Raw genomic sequence first — 19,910 nt, 5'->3', positions numbered from 1 at the left:
AGTATTTAGCATCTTCTGATTGGCTCTGATAGAAAATATTTATTTAGCAAACTATGAAGTTTTTATTTTGTTATATATAATATAAGGAATTGTTTCAAATATAGTGCTGTAAATGTTTTGTGTTTAACACTCTGTTTCTATGAATTTTTATCTTATAGGTGGAAATTAATTTTTATAAAGAACTAAATAATGGAACCAGACATCGTTCGAATGTATTCTTCGTCCCCTCCCCCATTAGATAATGCACCGGATGAAGAGGAGGAAGAAGAGGAGGAGGAAGAGGAATTTGGTGATTTTGGTGGCTTTTCTGATGTTGGAAGTACTAGTGTAAGCTTTGATTTTGCATCAGAGTATTCCAGTTCAAAAGAAGAACATAAGTCTTCATTTAACTCCGATTACTCAGGAAGGGTAGATAGTGTTATAACTTTTACCACAATAAGATATAGTAACAATAAGGACAGCATTGCAGAACTTCCTACTTCTATAAAAGAACTTCCTGATAGTACTAAAGAAAAATGTGAGTGTAGAAACTTGGGTACATCATTTGAAGATGTCATTCCGGTAGAAGTAAAAAGAGCTGGAAAACTGGAATCATCATATTCTGAAATTATTAGGACTGATCTAAAAGTTCCAAAGGAAGATCAGCAAATAGACAGCTGTAATGGCGAGAGACTACCATTCTCAGAAGTTCTAACAAATGGATTTTCAGAACCAGATACAGCAAACTCTCAGGGAGTAAAGGATCTGGACAGTGTTGATGACCCAAAGGGATTAAAAACAATTAGCACTCATAGTACTGAATTAAATTTGGATTCTATACCCAGCACACAAGAGAATTTTGCCACATTCTCACATAAACAAACAACCCAGGTAGAAGAAACAAAAAATGAAATATGCAAATATTTTAGTGAAAAAAAAGTATTAAATGCACAGGAAAATTATGTAAATAGAATTGGAGAGGCAGAATCTATGAAGGAAGCTATTTTGGATGAAAGCTGTGAATGTGAAGGGGAAACTTTTACTGAAGGTGAACACATCTGCATTTCAAAAACTAATTTAATAAACAATGTGAAGCCTGAAAAAGACTGCACAGAATTGGAATCTAATGACACTGTCACTTCTGTACAAACAAATGTGAATTCAATAGGCACAATTGAAAATGCTGAAGAAAAGGGGGAGGACGGCACCGGAAACAACAAAGAACATGCTTTTTCTTCGACCAGTGATGCTGCAAAAACAGCAGACCTCAGCCTAAGTAGGCTTGAAAGTCTTAGCAGTCTTCCTAGTAGCAAGAAGGTAAATGTTTCTGAAATAGTAAAAAATGGTGAAAGTGACCCTGGACATGCATCATGTAATGAGGTTAGCGAAGATGATTTTGGTGATTTTAGTATAGTCAGTAATGGATCTCTTGCTTTTGCAGATAGTGTTCAAACTTCTGCAAGCCAAGAACTTTTTCAACCCCCTTTTGAAAATCTCAATAATGAATGTAGTGAATTCACAGCTACCAGTAGTAGTCTTCATCAGCAATCAACAGAGGTAGCTCCTTGTCAACCAAATGAGATTTCAAGTGCTCTGTTGGAAGAACATCCAATGGTTAGTTCTGATTTTAGCAAGAAGATAAAACCCTCTGTAGAATTGGAAAATGGGGACGATAATGAGTTTGGAGATTTTGATTCAGGGTCAAAAAGATTTCCAGACTCTGATGAATTTTCAGACTTTAGTTCAGCTGGTTGTAACCAAGCTACAGAGTGGAATGCTTTTGAAACCGAACAAAAAGAAAGCTGCTTATGGGCTACTTTTGAAGATGAACAAATGGTAGAATCTCATCCTAGAGAAGATGTGTGGCCATCCCATACAGTTGACACAACTGACAGTGCTGAAGATTCAGTTACTCAAGCGGGAAATGAGCAGTTGCAAGAATTACAAGTTTCAGCTCAGGTAACTACCATATTTGGTTTTTGTTTTCCCTTCTCTAATTGGTAGGAATATTTTTCTTTCTGCGGTAGAAAAGTATACGCTGTTGGTTTCACTATCCCGTACTAAGTATGTATGGGATTAGATGCAAGATTGCCAGTTTTGCCTTGGTGGACATGACACTGCAGGAAATGCCTTCAGAGCCACAGCCTTTGTGCTGTATTAAATACTGTTAATCTAAATTCCACAAGTGGCTTTGCGTTAATGAAAGGGATGTATGAAATACAACAGAGGAGTAGCTCTCCAAAAGCCATAGTGTATGCATAAAATTTATTTGTCTGGATCATTGCTAATATGTCAAACAAAAGAGCCTACTAACTATATCTACAAAGCGTGTATGAATTAATATTTATTTAATGTATTTTGGAAAGCACATATTTCTTCTGTAACTGAGACCATATATAGCTTTTCTGAATTATTAAAAAATAAATGAATTATTTTAGTACTGTCTGATAGAATAGAAGGTATGTATACCTCTTGTTCTCCATTTTTTTAATGGAAGAATGTTTTATTTAATTTGAATTAATTGAATTGATGTACATTTCAGATATTAGTGAAAATATGTTTAGTATTCCTTACCAAAAAAACCAACAATATATTGTATGAAGGAAGCAAAAGTAATGCTCTGTGAACTTTTGCAATGCTACTTCAGAAAATATCCAGTATTTTAATAGAATAAATATGCTGGTAGTTTAGACCTGTGTTTCTTAAAGTGCGATCCTAAGACCCCGGGGAATTCCCCAGTACTTTCTCAGGGTTCCACAAAATCAAAATTATTTATGAGCCTAAGTTGAAAAATAATATTAAAGTGCCATCAAACAAATTGCGAAAAGCTATAGTGGCAGCAAATGCATCCCTTTTAATTTTTAATATAGAAATAGCCACATATATAACCCGTACAAACAAAAACTCTTTTTGGGTCCTCCATGTGTATAGTACTAAAACTCTCCTATTTGTCTATGTGTAACTTTTAACTGGGCAAAACAATTTTGGTCAGTAAAATTGGGCAAAACAATTTTCGAACCAAAGTACCTCAAATGGGCTAACTTACAGAATGCTTAAAAATCCAGAACTCATGACTATCATGGAATTGAAATTTAGCAAATTTTATAAAATGTTTAATGACATCATTATTGTAAAACATGACATAATACAAAATGTCATAAAAGATTTCCTGTGGTCAACTCCTGATGTTATACAATTCAACAATGATTACTTTCAAAGCAGATACATCTTTGAATATTTCCCTGAATTTTAAAAAACTTTTCCAGTACATTAAAAGCTCTGCCATTGTTGAAGGCATTGAGGAATCTGCTAAGGAAATGTTTCTTAAACGATGACCTAACAGGTCATGCATTGTCTAGCAATTTTTAAAAGTGTGAAGTTGTCCTGAGAGAAATCTTTTTAAGAAACACTGGTTTAGATTATAGAATTGGGTCATTAAAAATAAAAATTCAGCAGAGCATAGATAAAAACTTGAATACAGTGAACAACTCTTCATTTTTTAACTTTGTTTAATACATAGTAATCTTAAGGGAAATATAAACATTGTAAACATCTATATTCAATATTTCTGCCCAAAATGATGTTTTTACAGGCCAAATGTATTCTGTTAGGAGAAATATTGTTAATACAATTAATGGTTGTTCAGATTTGTGGAAAGCTATTTTTATAGTTGTTTCATTTTTTTTTTGCGAAAGCACATTTCCGCATATTAAAATGATTGAGCCAAATATTTTAATTTTTTGCTGTTTTGTGATAACAAGCTTGGCAGCTAGGGAATAGAATCAAGTTCTTATGTTGCCCTGATTTATATATGCTAGAGGAAATACAGAACCTAAGCCAACCACAAGGTTCATTTACAAAAATGGGATGAGTGATTTTCAGTGTCATCTAAAATAGTGATGCATGGCAAAAGACTTTCAACAAAACCTATTATAATTAATGTAACAATTCATTGGTGGGATTTCCTTGGTTTTAAATAAAAAAAATTATTAGATATTATTAGATAATTTTTTTCAAGTATTTGTTGAATTACTTGAGTTGTAATTGAATATTAATTCAATAATATAGTGTTGAATTAATGAGATCCTAGATACTTTATTAATAAATGATTATACTTGACTCATCTGAAATCAAGTTAATACTTCTGAAATTCCTTTTAAAAAGGTTACTTTTGAAAGAAGGCAGTGGCAAACATTATCCATAGTGTAATCAAGGAAACTGCATGTCTTTATTTTATTTATTTATTTATTTAAGAACATTTATATGGCCATTCAACTCTCAGTGACTACAAGCAGCTTACAAAGGTAAAACTCTCCTATAAAAACAATAAAAAGCAATAACTGCCCATTTTCCTGGCGACAGCAATCAGTCAAATAAGCCATTTGATGGGCGCTATTCCACTCTGGTTCCCCCAGCTTGTTGGTAAAACCAGGTCTTCAATACCCTGTGAAAGAGTCTCAAAATGGGGGACAATCTTACGGTATTTAAGGCCACCGAGAGGTCAAGTGCAACTAGGATGGATGTACTACCATCTCACTCATGCCAGAGATCATCAAAAAATGTAGCCAATTCCATTTCTGTCCCTTATCCAGTCCTCAATCCTGACTGGAAAAGATCTAGAAAATCCATGTCATCCAGGAACATCTGGAGCTGCCGCTCAACCACCTTCCCTAGAAAAGAAAAATTGCAGACAGGAGAAAATTATCCAGTTGGGTGGAGTATAGTTTTGGCTTCTTGAGAAGAAGTTGCACCACAGCCTCCTTGAAGTGCTAGTTACCCCTCCTCCCACAGGGAAGCATTAATCACTGCCAGAATCCACCTGCATGTCATCTCCCCGGAAGCTTTCACAAGCCAGGCGGGGCATGCATCTAAAACACCGGTGCTTGTGCTCCTACTCCCTAGGATCCTATCCACTTCCTCAGGAGCAATGGGGTCAAACCTTTCCCAGATAACTAGACAAGAACTGCCCCAGGTGCCTCCACCAGACCAGCAACCATTCTGGCATTTTATTGGGAACAAATCTGAGTGGTTTTGTCCTCCAGAAAATCAGCACCGCCCTTCAGGTGAATCTCTGTATCCTCCTTCCCTAGGAGGAGGTGACTCATGTTAAAGAGGGTCGCTGGCCAATTATCTAGACTCAGTTAGTGCAGAGAAGTAGTTATGGCTTATTCCCAAATCATCACGAGGTAGGCTTTAATAGCAGCTCTTACGCATGTTCAATTGAGTTTGTCCCTTGTCTTTTTCCAGGAGCACTCTAGACGTCTCTGCCCATTTCATCCCTCTCAATTCCTCCATATATCATGAGAAACAAAGAGGTTCAGGAGTTAGAGGAGGTCGCATGGGCGCAATTCTATCCAGAACCTCAATCACCTTCCTCTTCCAAATGATGACTTAAGAGTTTGGCAGGACTATGCAGCATATCTGCAGTTATAACCCCCAGTTCCTTCTGAAACCCATCTAGGTCCATTAGTCGCTAAAAGGTCCTGCCTCTCCGCAGGAGGTGTACAGTTCTGATCACCACCAGATTCTGCTCTGACCATGACAAGGGGACCAAAGATAGATCCACTAATACCAGGTCACTGCTCCATCAAGAACACCGAATCAGCTGTGATTTATCCATGTAAACACTAAGCATTTGCCTCGATGGCGTATTTTTATTTAATAGTTTATCTTTTCACATTAAAAATGACAATTCTGTGATAATTTTTGAGGAGCTCTAAGGACCATGCCCAAAGCTTTTAGCAGGAATAGAGCAAATCATACTTTTAAAAGTTCCTTTTAACTTTAAATGGTCATAATTATACGGTCTACTTTTCAAGCCATGATGAAAGAGTAAATTGATATGAATATAATTATTAATCAAAATAATAATGTGGGCAGCTCTGAGCCCTTTTTTGGTCAAGGGCCCTGAAACCCTTGGAAGCAGTCATCTAGCTTCGTTCGAAATTGTTACCAAGTTGTAATTTCAAATAGGAAGAATAGGAAAATTATTAATTTCTTGGCAAATAATCATATTAGCTACATGTTAAATTAAAATACTAAATTCTAACATTTTTTTTCGTTTTGTTGAATATGCCTGTTCTGGATTACGGTACTTGGCCCCTGCCTTGACACTTAAAGTCCCTTCACCTCCAAGCTGTGTACCTCAGCCACATAGCATTGTTACATTGTGTATTATTCCACAGATTTTACTCAGAAAATGAATGTGGCCAAGAAATAGTTGGCAGAGCAGAAGAAGAAGGAGGAGGATAAGAATTAATGTTGATTCAAACATACTTTTTAAAGAAATCTGCCTCCAGCACTGGCCAGCCAAATGCTTTTAAGATGTTTAAAAGCCTCTAAAAGCCTAAGCAGACAGTACAGAATAGCACAGCAGGTATAATTTTGCCATCATTGCCCCAATTTTTCATAAAATGTAATATAATATCCAGGCCTTGGCTATGTGTTGCATACTTAAAATACATGCTGTACTGATTTATTTTAATTTTTTTAATTAATTAATCATAACCTTTTTCAGAAAATTATCTGAATATTGCACTGTTTCCGAGAGGTTTGTAACTGAAATTTTATTGTAGGCTTTTGTTGGAGATTTTTAGCAGTGACGGTAGAAGGCACTTTGAAGTCTTTTCATGAATCACAGGGAAACAGAACATATGATCCCAAGATATTTGTCATCCCTTTAAGATAGGTCAGGCCATGAAATAAACTCAACAAGGACTATTGAAGCTGTATTATATAAATGCATTGTATGACAACAAAAGCTTGAAAGACTTGCAAAGATCTCCCCTCATCCCTCCCGTACCAAATAGAATCAAGGCAGAGAAATTTTGATTTTTCCCCTCATTCCTACCGTTCAGGATTAAATAGGTGTTTCCCTACCCATTGCCAAAGCCATTTCCTTATTCTTTCATACAATACTCATCTGTGCCTTACAGTTCACATAAGAGGTTTTATCCATGAACAGATATCCAAAAAATATTGAGAAGATATAAGAAGGTAATCACTGATCAGCAAAAACCATCATTAACTACACTCATGTAAGTTGCAATGCAAAGGCTGCAGGCCCTTGGATTAGGATTGATCAAGTTGAACATTTAACTGCAGCTATTCACAAATAAATAGACGTTTCACTTGCCTGGAAAATTCTGACTACAGGTAGTCCTTTCTTAACAATAGAATTGAGCCTCTGTTGCTAAGTGATGCGGTCATAAAGCATAAATTTCACATGACTGTCAATTTAGGACAGCAGTTGCGACAGTTCCATTTGCCATTATTTGGTGAATCCCATGTAGTTGCAGTTGCAGTGTCCCACAGTCACGTGATCATCATTTGTGATGACCTGTCAACTTCTTCACTGGTTTTATTTGTCAAAAGCCAGCAGTTAAGTACGCAAATGGTGATCCCATGGCCAGTGGATGCTGTGGCCATCATAATTGTGAGCTGGTTGCCAAGTTCCAAACTTGTACTACCGAATGCTGTGACAGCCACAGTTATAAGGAACAGCCATAAGTACCCTTGTTCAATGTAGTTGTAACTTCAAAGAGTCATTGAATGAGGACTACCTATACAGTCAAATATGTTTGTGAATAACAGAAAACTAGATAAATTCCTGTTCACGTGGCTTATAGGAAGTGTTTCTGCTTGATGTTCCATGCCTTCTCAGTGAATCCTAGGAACTGTATATAGACAATTATATCTGAAAGTCATCGTGTCATTTTTCCCCCGTAATTAATATACTTGCATGATTTTCAGAGTCAATTTGGTTTTCTTTGTCCTAATACAGGTTGTGCTTCTAAATCGTCTTGAACGAATATTCAAGGCCTGTTTCCCTCCTGTACTTGTTTCTGAAATGAGAGAGGAAATTCCTCCTTTAAATCTCATGTTAGAAGTGGGCAGAAAACCAGAGAGAACAGTGGAGAACCTATCAGAAAGGTAAGAATATTTAGTGGCATCAAAACATGGAGAAGAAGACATTTACATTTTTGAGAATATTTTCTGAGACAAACTGTTCTGCTGGGCCGAAATAGATAATTTGGATGTGGGGCATTGCTTATCCTTACAAAAAAGTATTTATTATATCTAGTCTCTTCTAAGTGGACACCAATCTATTTGCTGTGAAGCTCATTTTCTCATTATATGGTAAAAGAATAATTGTTCTGTAAATATCAGTGTTATTTCCCTAGAGGTTAAATGCTTGGGTGGGATTTTAATTAGTACTTTTTTTAACATGCCAGTCATTTAAACATGCAGAAGAAAGCAATTAAATCTGCTGAGTGCCAGTGTTTTTCTTTTTTTGCTGTTTCTCTTGACTTATAACATGCTCTGTAGGGAACTACTTGATGTGTGGGCAGAGCTTCAGGATATCCATGATGCTTATGGACTGAGATACCAGTGGGGTGGCTCCCATAGCAACAAAAAGCTTCTCTGCTCTTTGGGAATCGACACAAGAAACATTGTGAGTTTTCAGTTAAGGTAGAAATTCTCCCATTCTTCTGGAATGCAGAATAGTATATAGTTTTAACTCTGAAAGTAATTTTACATGATATTGTATATTTTATAAGTAAGCCTTGTTTGAAAAATGGTTCTTGATCTAATTGAATAACTTTGCAAATAACTTGGACTAATTAGATGGACATATCTTTTGTTTTAGCTCTTCACAGGTAACAAGAAGCAGCCCGTCATAGTGCCCATGTATGCAGCAGGGTTGGTAAGTTCCACAGCTCAGTGCGGTTGCATCTGCATAATAGTAAAATCTAATGCCCTTCCGGGTCAAATGCACTGGACCCCAAGTCATGTATCGTTTTTTTACGTTTTAGGTCAACTATAGTAGCGTTTAGTTTAATTTATTAGCACACTTTATCATATCATGCCTTGTGATATTATTGTAATGAGTGAATGGTATCATTTAATGTAAGATTTTTCCAATTCCCTGCACATTTCCTCCTGTGTGGTGGAGCAGTTCTGAGATTAAGGAATTACTCAAAGCTAATATTCTGTGATAATTACTTAACTCACAATAGAGCTTTTTGGGCACATCAGATTTAGACAACAAATCCTGTTGTGCTTTTGTATCAGATATTTTGTGCATAAGGTATGAAGAAATGTTCTTGAATTCCATTTGCTCTGGGACACAAGCTTTAATCCACTTTGTAGATCATTTGGTTGCAAACATCTGATAGTTAATAATAGAAAATATATTAGATAGGTCTTTCCTTAGATTTTTTCCATGAACAAGCCATTTTGATTGTTTAGGCTCATTCAGCCAGTCCTCCTTTGCATATTCCAAATTATTTCATTTTCCCCAAGTTCAGAAAAAAATCATATTGAGATATTGCTTGAATTAGACAAATTCTGAATGCTACAAATTATATTTTGCCTCCAGATCAAAGTTGGAAATCTCAATCTGTTTTGGGAATTAATTACAAATCATCACATAACTTGCCTGATTCATATGTGATGAAAAACTATTTAGTAATAACCAGGAAATGATAGGGCAAATCCCAAAGGTATAAGGATATGACAAATCATACTTTTTGTAAGCTAAAGCTACTATTCCATCTTAAGCCAAATCATTTTAAACAGGAGCACTAGTTCTTCTAATGATACTGATTATAGATACTGATAATAAGAATTGTAGAGCAGCTGTACCACATCACATACTACAAACAATCCAGTTTTTGGGCTGAGACACTGGAGTTCTGCAGAGCTAAGGGATGATGGACCATTTAGCTCTTGTGCACTTCTCCAGTAACAGCAATGGTTTAAATTAACACATGAATAAAGCTGTATGGACTAGAGAGGAGTAGAGGGTAGATGCTGTTTCTGCACTAATTGGTCAACTGGGAAACACTCTGAGGCCCCTCTGATATTGAGGGCAAATGCAGGTGAGCCACAAATGAGAGTGGGTATGCAGAGTAAAAATGGTGGGGATGTGAAAATGCCCACTATCCATCATTCTGCAGCACACATACATTATAATGTAATACTGTAATGTAAATATAAATACAACATGCTAATTGAATATATTTATGCAATGGGGTGCAATGAGTTCTTTGGGAAATAGGATTAAACAAAAAAACACCTTTATTTTCATACTATGCAATCGTATTTTAAAAAGAAGTAAAAAAATGTTTCTATGATTTTGAATGCAACAATAAAAATAAATATAACAATGCTAGTCTTTTTTTTCTTTTCAACCAGGAGTAAAGATTTCTTTATGCTCAGTAGTAGATACACTAAACAGACATCATTGTTTAAAAAATATGCTTGGTGTTTCTTTATTCAGTGTTTCTAAAATGGTATGTTATGTGTTCATAACAAAACACAATAAGATTTAGTTGGCCATATGCTGATCTTGTTTCCTTGTATTTATAGGTTTTTTGTTTGTTTGTGTGTGTATATGCTTTTTAAAACCTTTTTTAAACTTACTTATTTTATATTTTTTACCTTTTAAAATTACAATTTATGTCCTACCCTTCTTATTTTTGCCTGTGACCGTAATAAAGATTTGACTGATTGATTGTGTTCATTTGTAGGGTATGTTAGAGCCTACGAAGGAACCCATGAAACCAATTTCTGCTGCAGAGAAAATAGCTTCAATAGGACAGACTTCTGCTATATCACCAGAAATTAATATATGTACATCTGATCAGTTGCAGGTAAAAAAAAGGGAAGAATAAGGGTGGTTACTGTTCGATCAAAACATTCTTAATGACAATATCCAAAATTCTGTCACTCTGCCCGGGAAATATTAATCTTCATATGCTCAGAAAAAGCTTATGAATTTGTCAGAGCTAGATTCGTTAGCACTCATCTGTGATGGAACAACTTAACATCTGTGATTGGGAATAAAGTATTTCTTGATTGTCTCTACGGTTGAACGTCTACCGATCTATTACTAAAGTTTGGGGAACCCTTCAAACTGGGTGGATGCAAAGGACCAATGAGTGAGATAAAAGGAAAGGCCCATTGGTCAAAGAAATCTCTAACATAATTTGGGTGTTGCATATCTCATAATTTCAGTTTCTAATGTTATCTAAGCTCATGTGCCACCTCCCCAACTCTTTCCTATGTGGATTTTCTCCCCATGTGAGTGAGTGAAGCCTGTTTCCAAAGTCTTTCTTTGCCAGAGAAAAGAAGCTTTTCTGCATTAGGCTGCAGGAGTCTATTCTGTCTTAACAGTTGTCTACTTTCTAACAATAAATAAATAGGCTCGAACAGTTATACTTCTAACAGATAACAGTGATTTAACAAGTAATTTTGTGCTTAGTCATATTGCTATTTTCTGTGCTAAAATTGCTACAATTTTCTTAGAAAAAACACGCAAGGCTTTAATTATGCTTTTCTATTAACATTTTATTTAAACTTATATATCCACTTTTGATTTTGAAAAATAGTAACCTTATCGGTGAGAGGAGCAGCACATAAATTTAATACATAAATAAAAGAAATCCTACTGTTGATGGAAGTGATAGAATGGCTATCTTTACTTAATTTTAAAATAGTGTTTTGATAAAGATTGTATATATTATATATGATTGCAAGTAGTTCTTAACTTATATCCATGGTTGGCACTGGAATTTTGGTCACCAAGCTATGTGGTCGTTAAGCATCATCATGTGACTAGACCTGATTTTATAACCATTTTTACCGTGGTCATTAAGCAAAGCAGATCTGGCTTTGCCCATTGATTTTGCTTGTTGGAAGGTCACAAATGGCGATCGTGTGACTGCAGGATACCGCAACCATTGTTAAGCGTGAGCAGGCTGCCAAGCACCCAGATCAGGATCCTATGGCTGCAGGGAAGGTGCGATAGTCATAATTTCAAGGGCGGGTCATAGGTCCCTTTCTTCAGTGCTGTCATATCTTTGAGCCATCATTAAATAAATGGTTATAAGTTGAAGACTACTTGTATTTTGATTTGGGTGTAATACAGGGAAAAGCAACTAATATTGAAATCTTTTTGAGGATATGAACAAAATGTAATGTAGAAGTAGTAGATATTTATTTTGTATCTTTTGTTTTTAAAACAAAACATATATTCAAATAGAAATATATTTAAAATAATAAAGTGATTAGATGGGTTTCTTTGTAAAGTACACGGAAGTTTTGAATCACACAGGTCAGGCTTGGCCAGAAGATAGCTTGATGAGGTACTGCTATCACATTTCCTTTCAACTGAAAATTAGAATTTAATTTTTAATTTAATTTTTTTTAATTTAATTTAAAATTAGGAGTAGCACTTTTTGGCATTTCTGACATTTCACTTCGGGTAAAATCAACAACACCTTGAACTACTTGATTCAAACCCTGCTGTAAATAACATTTTTGTGATAGCTGATGATAATTCTGTGACAGTGCTGGACATCTTCAGATATGGGGATTGTCCTAATCATCACCAGTTCTTAGATGTATGTAAATATAGCCAAAGCAGTGCTATGACATTGTGCTTCTCTCCCGAGTAGGTTAGAAGTGTTGCAGTATCATTCTGGGGTATGACCAGAAAGGAATTTTGGTTTCTTGCAAAGTAGAACCTTGAAGGGTTGAGCATTTAGTGTTTTGTAATCTTGGCTGCTCATTGACTGAATAAATATAATTGGTTGATTCTAACAGACAATTTGAATGAATTAAAATTAAGTATTCTGTCATAATTTAAGTTATATGAAATATTAAGTAAAATCCTAAATTGCTTTCTTGTGCACTGTACTTACATTGTGCAGTTTTGCAAGCTTTAATTTTAGTTAAAGAAGATTTAGTGAAATTGTTGACACGCTTTGATCTTGCTTTGCATTTATGTCTTTTTGCAAATCAGAGATGAAGTTCAGAATGAATATGCTAAACAGAAGTATCAGATGGATAGGGCAACACCTGTACAAAGAGATAAACTTTAAAATAGTAATGAAGAATAAAGGAGTTTGCATTTGCTTGTTTCCAGTTAGGTATCATGAAGCTCTAAAACAAGAGTCTGCAAACTTGGCAACATTAAGACTTGTGGCTGACTGAGGAATTCTGGGAATTGAAGTCTACAAGTCTTAAAGTTGCCAAGTTGGACACCTCTGCTCTAAAGGACAGGACAATCGTTTTATTCTTTTGCCTGTCAGAGTAAACTTAGAATCTAGAGATTCTTTATGACATTTAGTTTAGGATTAGGGTTAGGTCAGGATTTCTGTTCAGAACACTTGTGTTTATTTTAGAAAATGTTAATTTTTGTTAACTCCTCTTTTTTTTCAGCATTGTCCTGTAAAAGTTGTTATGATTTTAAGGAATTTTTTAGAGTAGCATGGCTCAATGAGAGTGAGGTGTAAGTAGAAAAAGTCCTTTGTCTTTTCTTTAGTAGGAAGTAGAATCCTTGATTCTTTTACAAATGAAAGTAGTCCTTTTGTTTTTGAATGGTAACATCTGAAACTTTTTTTAAAATGCAGTATGCATTACTAATTATTGGTGTGCAATTTGTTCCTTTGTCTTATGCTTCAAAATTAGAAATTTAGACAGTAATAGTTTTCATATATATTTTTTGTTGTTTCCTTCATTCTAATTTATTGTCATACTTAATACCTTAGCTTAAGTGTACTAACCATTTTGAAACATAAGTCTGCTGATGGTAAGATTTTGCTTTTTTAGTACACCTCAGTGGTTTTTTATTATTAAATAATTATAACTTTACTATAATTATTTAGAGGGTTGTAGTGATCCATTTTTGTTCATTTATTAAATATACTTCATGAAATATATTGTGATGTCCCTTTGCATTTTCAAAACTGAAAAATTAGAAAATTGTATTTTGCTGTTACTGTTCTGCTTCTCTTGTATTAATCATTTATACCTTTTTATCTGCCTGTTGTGCCAGAGCAATATCCCTATCTGGAGTAATATCATATTGTAATTTTGAAATACATATGTCCATCAGACATATCCAAGCCCAGCCGCCTCCCCCCTCCCCGGGACTAGGAAATAATCATACCTTTTCATAGGTTACATGAAATGCATTTTAAGGATTTCATTTTGAACATTTTAGCATTGTGCCTTGAGTCTGTCTTTTGTCTTTTCAATGGTAGCCTTTTTGTTTGCATGCACAAGAGCACATAAGACATTTTATTATACTATGACCTAACTATAAAATCTGATTTCTGACTTTTCAACTCTAGGAATCTCTACCACCTGTCCAGTTTGACTGGAGTAGCAGTGGCCTTACTAACCCTTTAGATGGTACGTCTCTCCGTAGAGCCTCTAGCACCAGAGCTAGAGTTAAGAAAGCTACAAAGTTCAGACAAACGTCTCTCTGCTGATAGCTTAAATGTATATTTTCTTAGCTTTGGAAATTCAGGCTTTCTTTCTGTTTAACTATGCCCAATTTAAAGCAGTCTGTAGTGTTTAAGAGCAAGGTAAGACATATTTCTGCTCAATTTGTGTTACATACACATCATTGTGTAATATTGTATTAACAGAACCTAAGTTTGGAGTAATTAGATTATTTATATTTAGTTTATAGCTTTCATCTCAACAGACTGTTACCTATTTAGGCTTCTTTATAGTTTTAAATAGCAAACTCAAATGTGTAGTAATTGCTTCCAAGGTTTTTTTTTTATCAAAATCTGTTTGTAAAACATTCACTTTTTAAAAGCTCCTTTTCAACCATGTACAAATATTGTATATGACTAAATGCTAGCCCACTTTAAGTTTTGTTCATTGTAAAATTTACTAGAGTAAAATCTTTTTGTTAATGGCTGCAAACTGTATTGTCATGATTTTCTCTAGTTAAGTGCCAAAAATAAGAACAAAGCTTCAAAATGTAAAAATATGTACACTGAATACATCTGATAAATTAAATAAGATTTAGTAAACATGGCATCTATTTTGTTACAGTTCAGTCGTACATCATAATTACCAGCCATGTCGGTGAACTGAAAACATTGCTAAACAGTGTTTGAGGATGTTACGGTTTTGTGATTCATATGAAGGTGCTGAAGGAAAGCCTGGATCTACTCTCTTGCTGTTGTCTGGTGTCTTATTTCTTCAGTCAATTCATCATATGCTTTCCTTTAAAAAATTCTTTAAAATGTATTTCTGATTTTTCTGTTTCAGTATTAAAGGGGAACAATATAACTTGACACAAAAAGGAGTTGGTTGTAATGAAAACTACTACTATTCGATATTCCTATATATTGCTTTGCTATATTATTTATTAAATTAATAAATCATTCTATGCCTGCCAAGCACCTGGAGCAATATATAATGAGCTATTATCATATGGAAGAAAGTAACAATGCACAATAAAAGAGAACATACAGTCCTTACTGTATTTTTATAGACAACACATTATTCATTCACCATGCACAGTACAATTTAAGATTGTAAAGTTATGCACATTTACTACAACTTGTACTAGGACAGCAGCATCTTTTTTTCATGTAGCTTTGAGTAGCTTTGAATTTGCAAAATTGTTTCCCTTTAATTGTGGACATATCCTTTTTCTCTCTGGTTCTGTCTGTTCTGAAAATGTGGGCTAGCTTTTAAGTTACTAGTATTGGAATTCCTGCTGCATTTGTACATGACAATGTACATTGATTTGTTAACAGCTATAGAAACTGCAAACTAATCTTGTAAGCACTATTCTATTTTTTTATAAAACAATGTAATAAGTACTAATTATAACTGGCATGTTCAAGTGTGTGTCTTACCCCTTTTTACACATAAATCCTTGGCTTACCCTTGGCTTACCTTCTATATGGCTGCCTACCAACATGGTCACTGAATTTCAAGCTAGTGGAGGTTCCACTCTTCTGAACCTTGATTTCTTTGGGCCCGTGGAGGACAGTAGTTCTAGCACCACCACCACCATCCCAGGTCAGCCAAACACTAAACACTGCAAATTTAATCTCTTTAGTACTAAAAGCATGAGCTGCATTGTGTGACTTTCCTACAAACAAGAATATATGAGTTTTATTCTTGGATGCCTATCTTTGACACATAGTTTCTTCCTCCATAACATGTTCCAGTCAGTAATTAATTCTTCCTTTTTTCTATTGAACTGCGAGTTTGATAATTAGTTTGGTTAATATATCTCAAATGTGTAGTTTTAATTGATGTGTTTTATCCAGAGATATCCAACTTTAAAAAGTGTTTGGAACAAAATTATGAGTATCGCTAAGAATATTTTCAAATCGTAACCTTTCTGCTTGAAATTATGCTCATTGATCTCAATATCAAACTCTAGAGAATGCAGCAATAGACAGCTGCAACTAATAAATAAGAACTGGCATCTTGCTGCTTGTAGAAAAATTGAAAAGTTGATATTAGGCAAAAGCATGTGTTGTAATTCTGCACAGCAGTTTAATACTTTTGAAATGTTGCAAAGCTGAATATGAGAATATTCTGTCAGCTTAGGATGAAATATGAGAAGGTAGGGCATGCTAACAGAGTACATTTTGCTTCTGTTTAATTCTCTTGGTAGGTAAAGGTTTCGGTTTACTTGAAAGATTAATCTGTAGCGAAATTAATTTTTAAAAAGAAGTGGTCATTCGTCAAGCTTGTTCTGTTAAATGTTGCAGATACAGCCTTGCTCTAAAGACTCTTGTACTCTTTGAATTGTCCATATGGATCTTAAACAACTGACTGCTTGAGGCAAGTTCTCCTCTCTGGATGTAGCAGTCATTTTAAGATGTAGCAGAGACCTCTCTTACTTAGTATTATTCCTTAATGAAAGTCCAAGCTATGATGAGACTGAAAGATCAGTATATAGTGTGTCTCTTATACCCCTTTTCTAATACTCTGCTGGGAGTTCAGATATCTTTCCGTGGCAAAGCATGCCTCTGTGTACACATGAGAAGGGTAGAGAAGTACAAGTCCCTCTTAAGCTTTGGTGATCAAATATCTGGGAAGAGTTATCTTTGTAACTATAGAAGCTTTTGGTGGTATATTGTGTATTTTTAACTCTTGAGTACTTAATATTAGACTTGATAAATCATATTTGTTAGAAGTTGGTGGTTTAATTTTGTATGAAGAATAGATATTATTTGATACATTAATTTTTATCCATCAGTTTTAATTTTCATAGTTATTGGCCTCTTGTAAAATTTGTTATTGGCCTCTTGTAAAATCAGATTTGATTTCTGACATTAATTTAAAATAATTATTGTAAAAATACATAGTTACCTACTTTGGAATTTTCATTAAAATTTTGTCCTCAAATTAATAGAAAACACGTAGGCAGTAGTGACATCTATCTTGTTTCTTGGAAAGTCATTTGCTTCTAGCCTGCAATTCTGAGTGTTGAAAGTGGATGTAACAGTGTATGTCTGTTCCTAAGCTTAAAGCTTGTTTTTTACTTAGATCCTGAATTCCCTCAATCTCATTAAGGTTTTTCAATATGACCATTTTTATATTAAAGTAGTACGGATATTTCCAGGCACCACAGATTAGTTATACTTACATAGTCATATTTCATATTCATATTATTTTAAAGGCCTTGGTTTAAAAGTAGTGAAATCAAATTTAGAACAACTTTAGCAGTTATTTCTTAATCACATGTGAAGATAAGCAATTTTAGCTACTGAATATTGTTGGCTAATGGCTTGAAAATGTTAATTGTAATGTATCAAATGATTTAATTGTGACTTTTAAGATTTGAAATACTGGCAGGTTTGCACGTTGCCATACCTTAATGGGATTTCTGAAACTCCATTAACTGTATTTTTTCAATTGTATGTTTCTGTTTATTTAAGAATTCTGTAAACATCTGAAAATTTTAAAATACTCAGTACCCTGAATTTAAAGTTCATATGTTATCTTCATATTTTCAGTTGAGTAATAAGTCTGCAGTGGATATAGGGTGACAAGGGCCTTATCATTGGTTTAACTAAAAGTGTTTTTGATGGTTATAGGAATTGACAAATCATTATACTATCAGTATATTTTCCTCTTTTTGGGTTGCCAGTTTCTACTCCTAGATAATGGCAATTAAAAAAATACTGAAATTGGAATTTTCCAAAAACAACTACTTCCAAAAATTGGTCACTTTAATTATTTTATGGCTCCTATTGGTTTGCAAGATCTATTCCTTTCTTAATTGCATTCTCATAAAAGAGGAGAAACTGAAATATTTTTTTTTAAAAAAACTAAACTTTTTTTCATTACTGAACATGGAGAAAAAAATGGCATGAGTACTCTAAATACTACTTATGTGGTGATAATGGAATGAAAATAGATGTTATATGATAATGTAGAATTGAAACCATTCTGTTTCATGATTTCATTAGAAAAATACTATTTAATTTAGGATAGACTTCTGTCTGACTTTTATGTCATTTTATCTGCTGCTCTTGACTCTCACTTAATAGAACGCAATGGAAATTAACAAAATGTCTTTTATTTGCTTATTAGGAATGTTGATAGTTCAGATGTTTATAGACAATGGAAATAAAAAATTACTTAACTGAGATTATATGCACACATATTTCTGCTATTTGCTACTAATTATATGTTTATGCTATAAGGTGTAGATCCAGAGTTGTACGAGTTGACAACTTCCAAGCTAGAAACTTCCAAAACCACCAGTAAAGTGACTGATGCATTTGCAAAGCTAATGTCTACAGTAGAGAAAGCAAGTACATCAGCAAGGTAAATTGCATTGACTAATGACATTTAATGATTCTTGAGTGCTGATATATTTTGTAAATGTGATGGGTTGCCCGTCTCAAAGCTGGGTGATGAACAAGGATTAAAGATATAGTTACCACCAATAACCAATGATGTCTAAAGTGAAAACAATACATCCCAATCATGAAAAGCCACATCAAATGTAATTATATTCTGAGTACCCAGGAAAAAGGAGAAATTCTCAGCAAATTTTAAAAAACCAAATCAACTACCATAGCCTTAAAATTATTAAAAATTTTTGAAGTCTTAACAAGATAGCATAAGGGAGTGCACAGGATGCAGTAGACACTGAAAGTTCAGCAATCCAGGCCAAGCAAATCAGCAGAGTGTTTTTTTCATATACGGTAACACTATCAGATTTGAGGTGCAAAAAATCTACATGTTCTGAATCTCGCGTTACTCTTTTTATTTTGGCCAACTAGTAATTAAATGGATGTTTATAGCCCTATTCAGTGTGCTTGACAATCAACAGGATATTAGTGCATGTATTTTAACATTAAAATACTCAACACTCAATCAACCATCCAGAGCAACGTGGAAAATTTTCTGAAGCAACATTATGTTGTTAGATTGATAGGTTTGGGAAGGATGATATATCTATTATGCATGCTCTTATATCCTATAGATTGTGGAACTTTCAGTTTGCCTTTGAAGATACAGTCTCATTTCTAAAGATAACCTAAATATGAATACCATTTACCCACACAAGTATATTCACACTCAATACGCCAACTAAACCAATATGGTAACAATACTCTTCAAAGCAGTGGTCCTCAACCTTTGCAGCTTGGTGGCTTGGCTTAGGAGGGGAGAGGGAAATGGGCTGCGTGAAGGGCAGGCTGGCATTCATGCATGCAGGCACGCAGCTCAACTTGTGCAAGTGGCGGGCTGGCGCACACGCGCATGTGTGCCCACCAGCCCACTGTTCATACAAGTTGAGTTGCATGCATGCTCTGGCCAGCCACTCACATGGCCCAATTCCAAATAGGCCATGGCCCGGGAGTGGGCTGGGGCCCAGGGGTTGGGGACCTTGCTTTAAAGTAAGTCCAACACTTATACTGAATTAGAACACAATAATGCACGGTTATGCGGTGGTTCTCCTCCTTCCTCACCGATCGTACGCAGTCTGTATTGGCAGGGGGACAGAGGTCGACCCCAAGGCCCCTAACTTGTGGGGTGCCACAAGGGTCGGTCCTCTCTCCACTCCTGTTCAATATTTATGTGAAGCCGCTGGGGGAGATCATTCGTGGCTTTGGGGTGGATTTCCATCAGTACGC

General features: G+C 34.9%; 1 protein-coding gene across 2 annotated transcripts in view; it reads left to right on the top strand.

Moving 5' to 3' along the window:
• AFTPH (aftiphilin) overlaps nucleotides 1-19,910 on the top strand; it is a 42,272-nt gene that overhangs the window by 7,084 nt on the left and 15,278 nt on the right. Inside the window, exons 3-10 of one of the 2 annotated variants that reach the window (XM_015812278.2) lie at nucleotides 159-1,938; nucleotides 7,763-7,911; nucleotides 8,308-8,434; nucleotides 8,630-8,686; nucleotides 10,515-10,637; nucleotides 14,124-14,184; nucleotides 15,739-15,822; nucleotides 18,471-18,594. In XM_015812278.2, coding sequence (XP_015667764.1) covers nucleotides 190-1,938; nucleotides 7,763-7,911; nucleotides 8,308-8,434; nucleotides 8,630-8,686; nucleotides 10,515-10,637; nucleotides 14,124-14,184; nucleotides 15,739-15,822; nucleotides 18,471-18,594 — 2,474 coding nt within the window. In that variant the 5' untranslated portion in view covers nucleotides 159-189. Of the gene's footprint in view, nucleotides 1-158; nucleotides 1,939-7,762; nucleotides 7,912-8,307; nucleotides 8,435-8,629; nucleotides 8,687-10,514; nucleotides 10,638-14,123; nucleotides 14,185-15,738; nucleotides 15,823-18,470; nucleotides 18,595-19,910 lie in introns of those variants that run through there. The other variant, XM_015812287.2, reaches the window with a different exon arrangement.

Source organism: Protobothrops mucrosquamatus, unplaced genomic scaffold (assembly GCF_001527695.2).
Source record: "Protobothrops mucrosquamatus isolate PMUCROS unplaced genomic scaffold, P.Mucros_1.0 scaffold_60, whole genome shotgun sequence".
NCBI classification, from domain to species: Eukaryota; Metazoa; Chordata; class Lepidosauria; order Squamata; family Viperidae; genus Protobothrops; species Protobothrops mucrosquamatus.
This window is presented reverse-complemented; position numbering and strand designations above follow the sequence as displayed.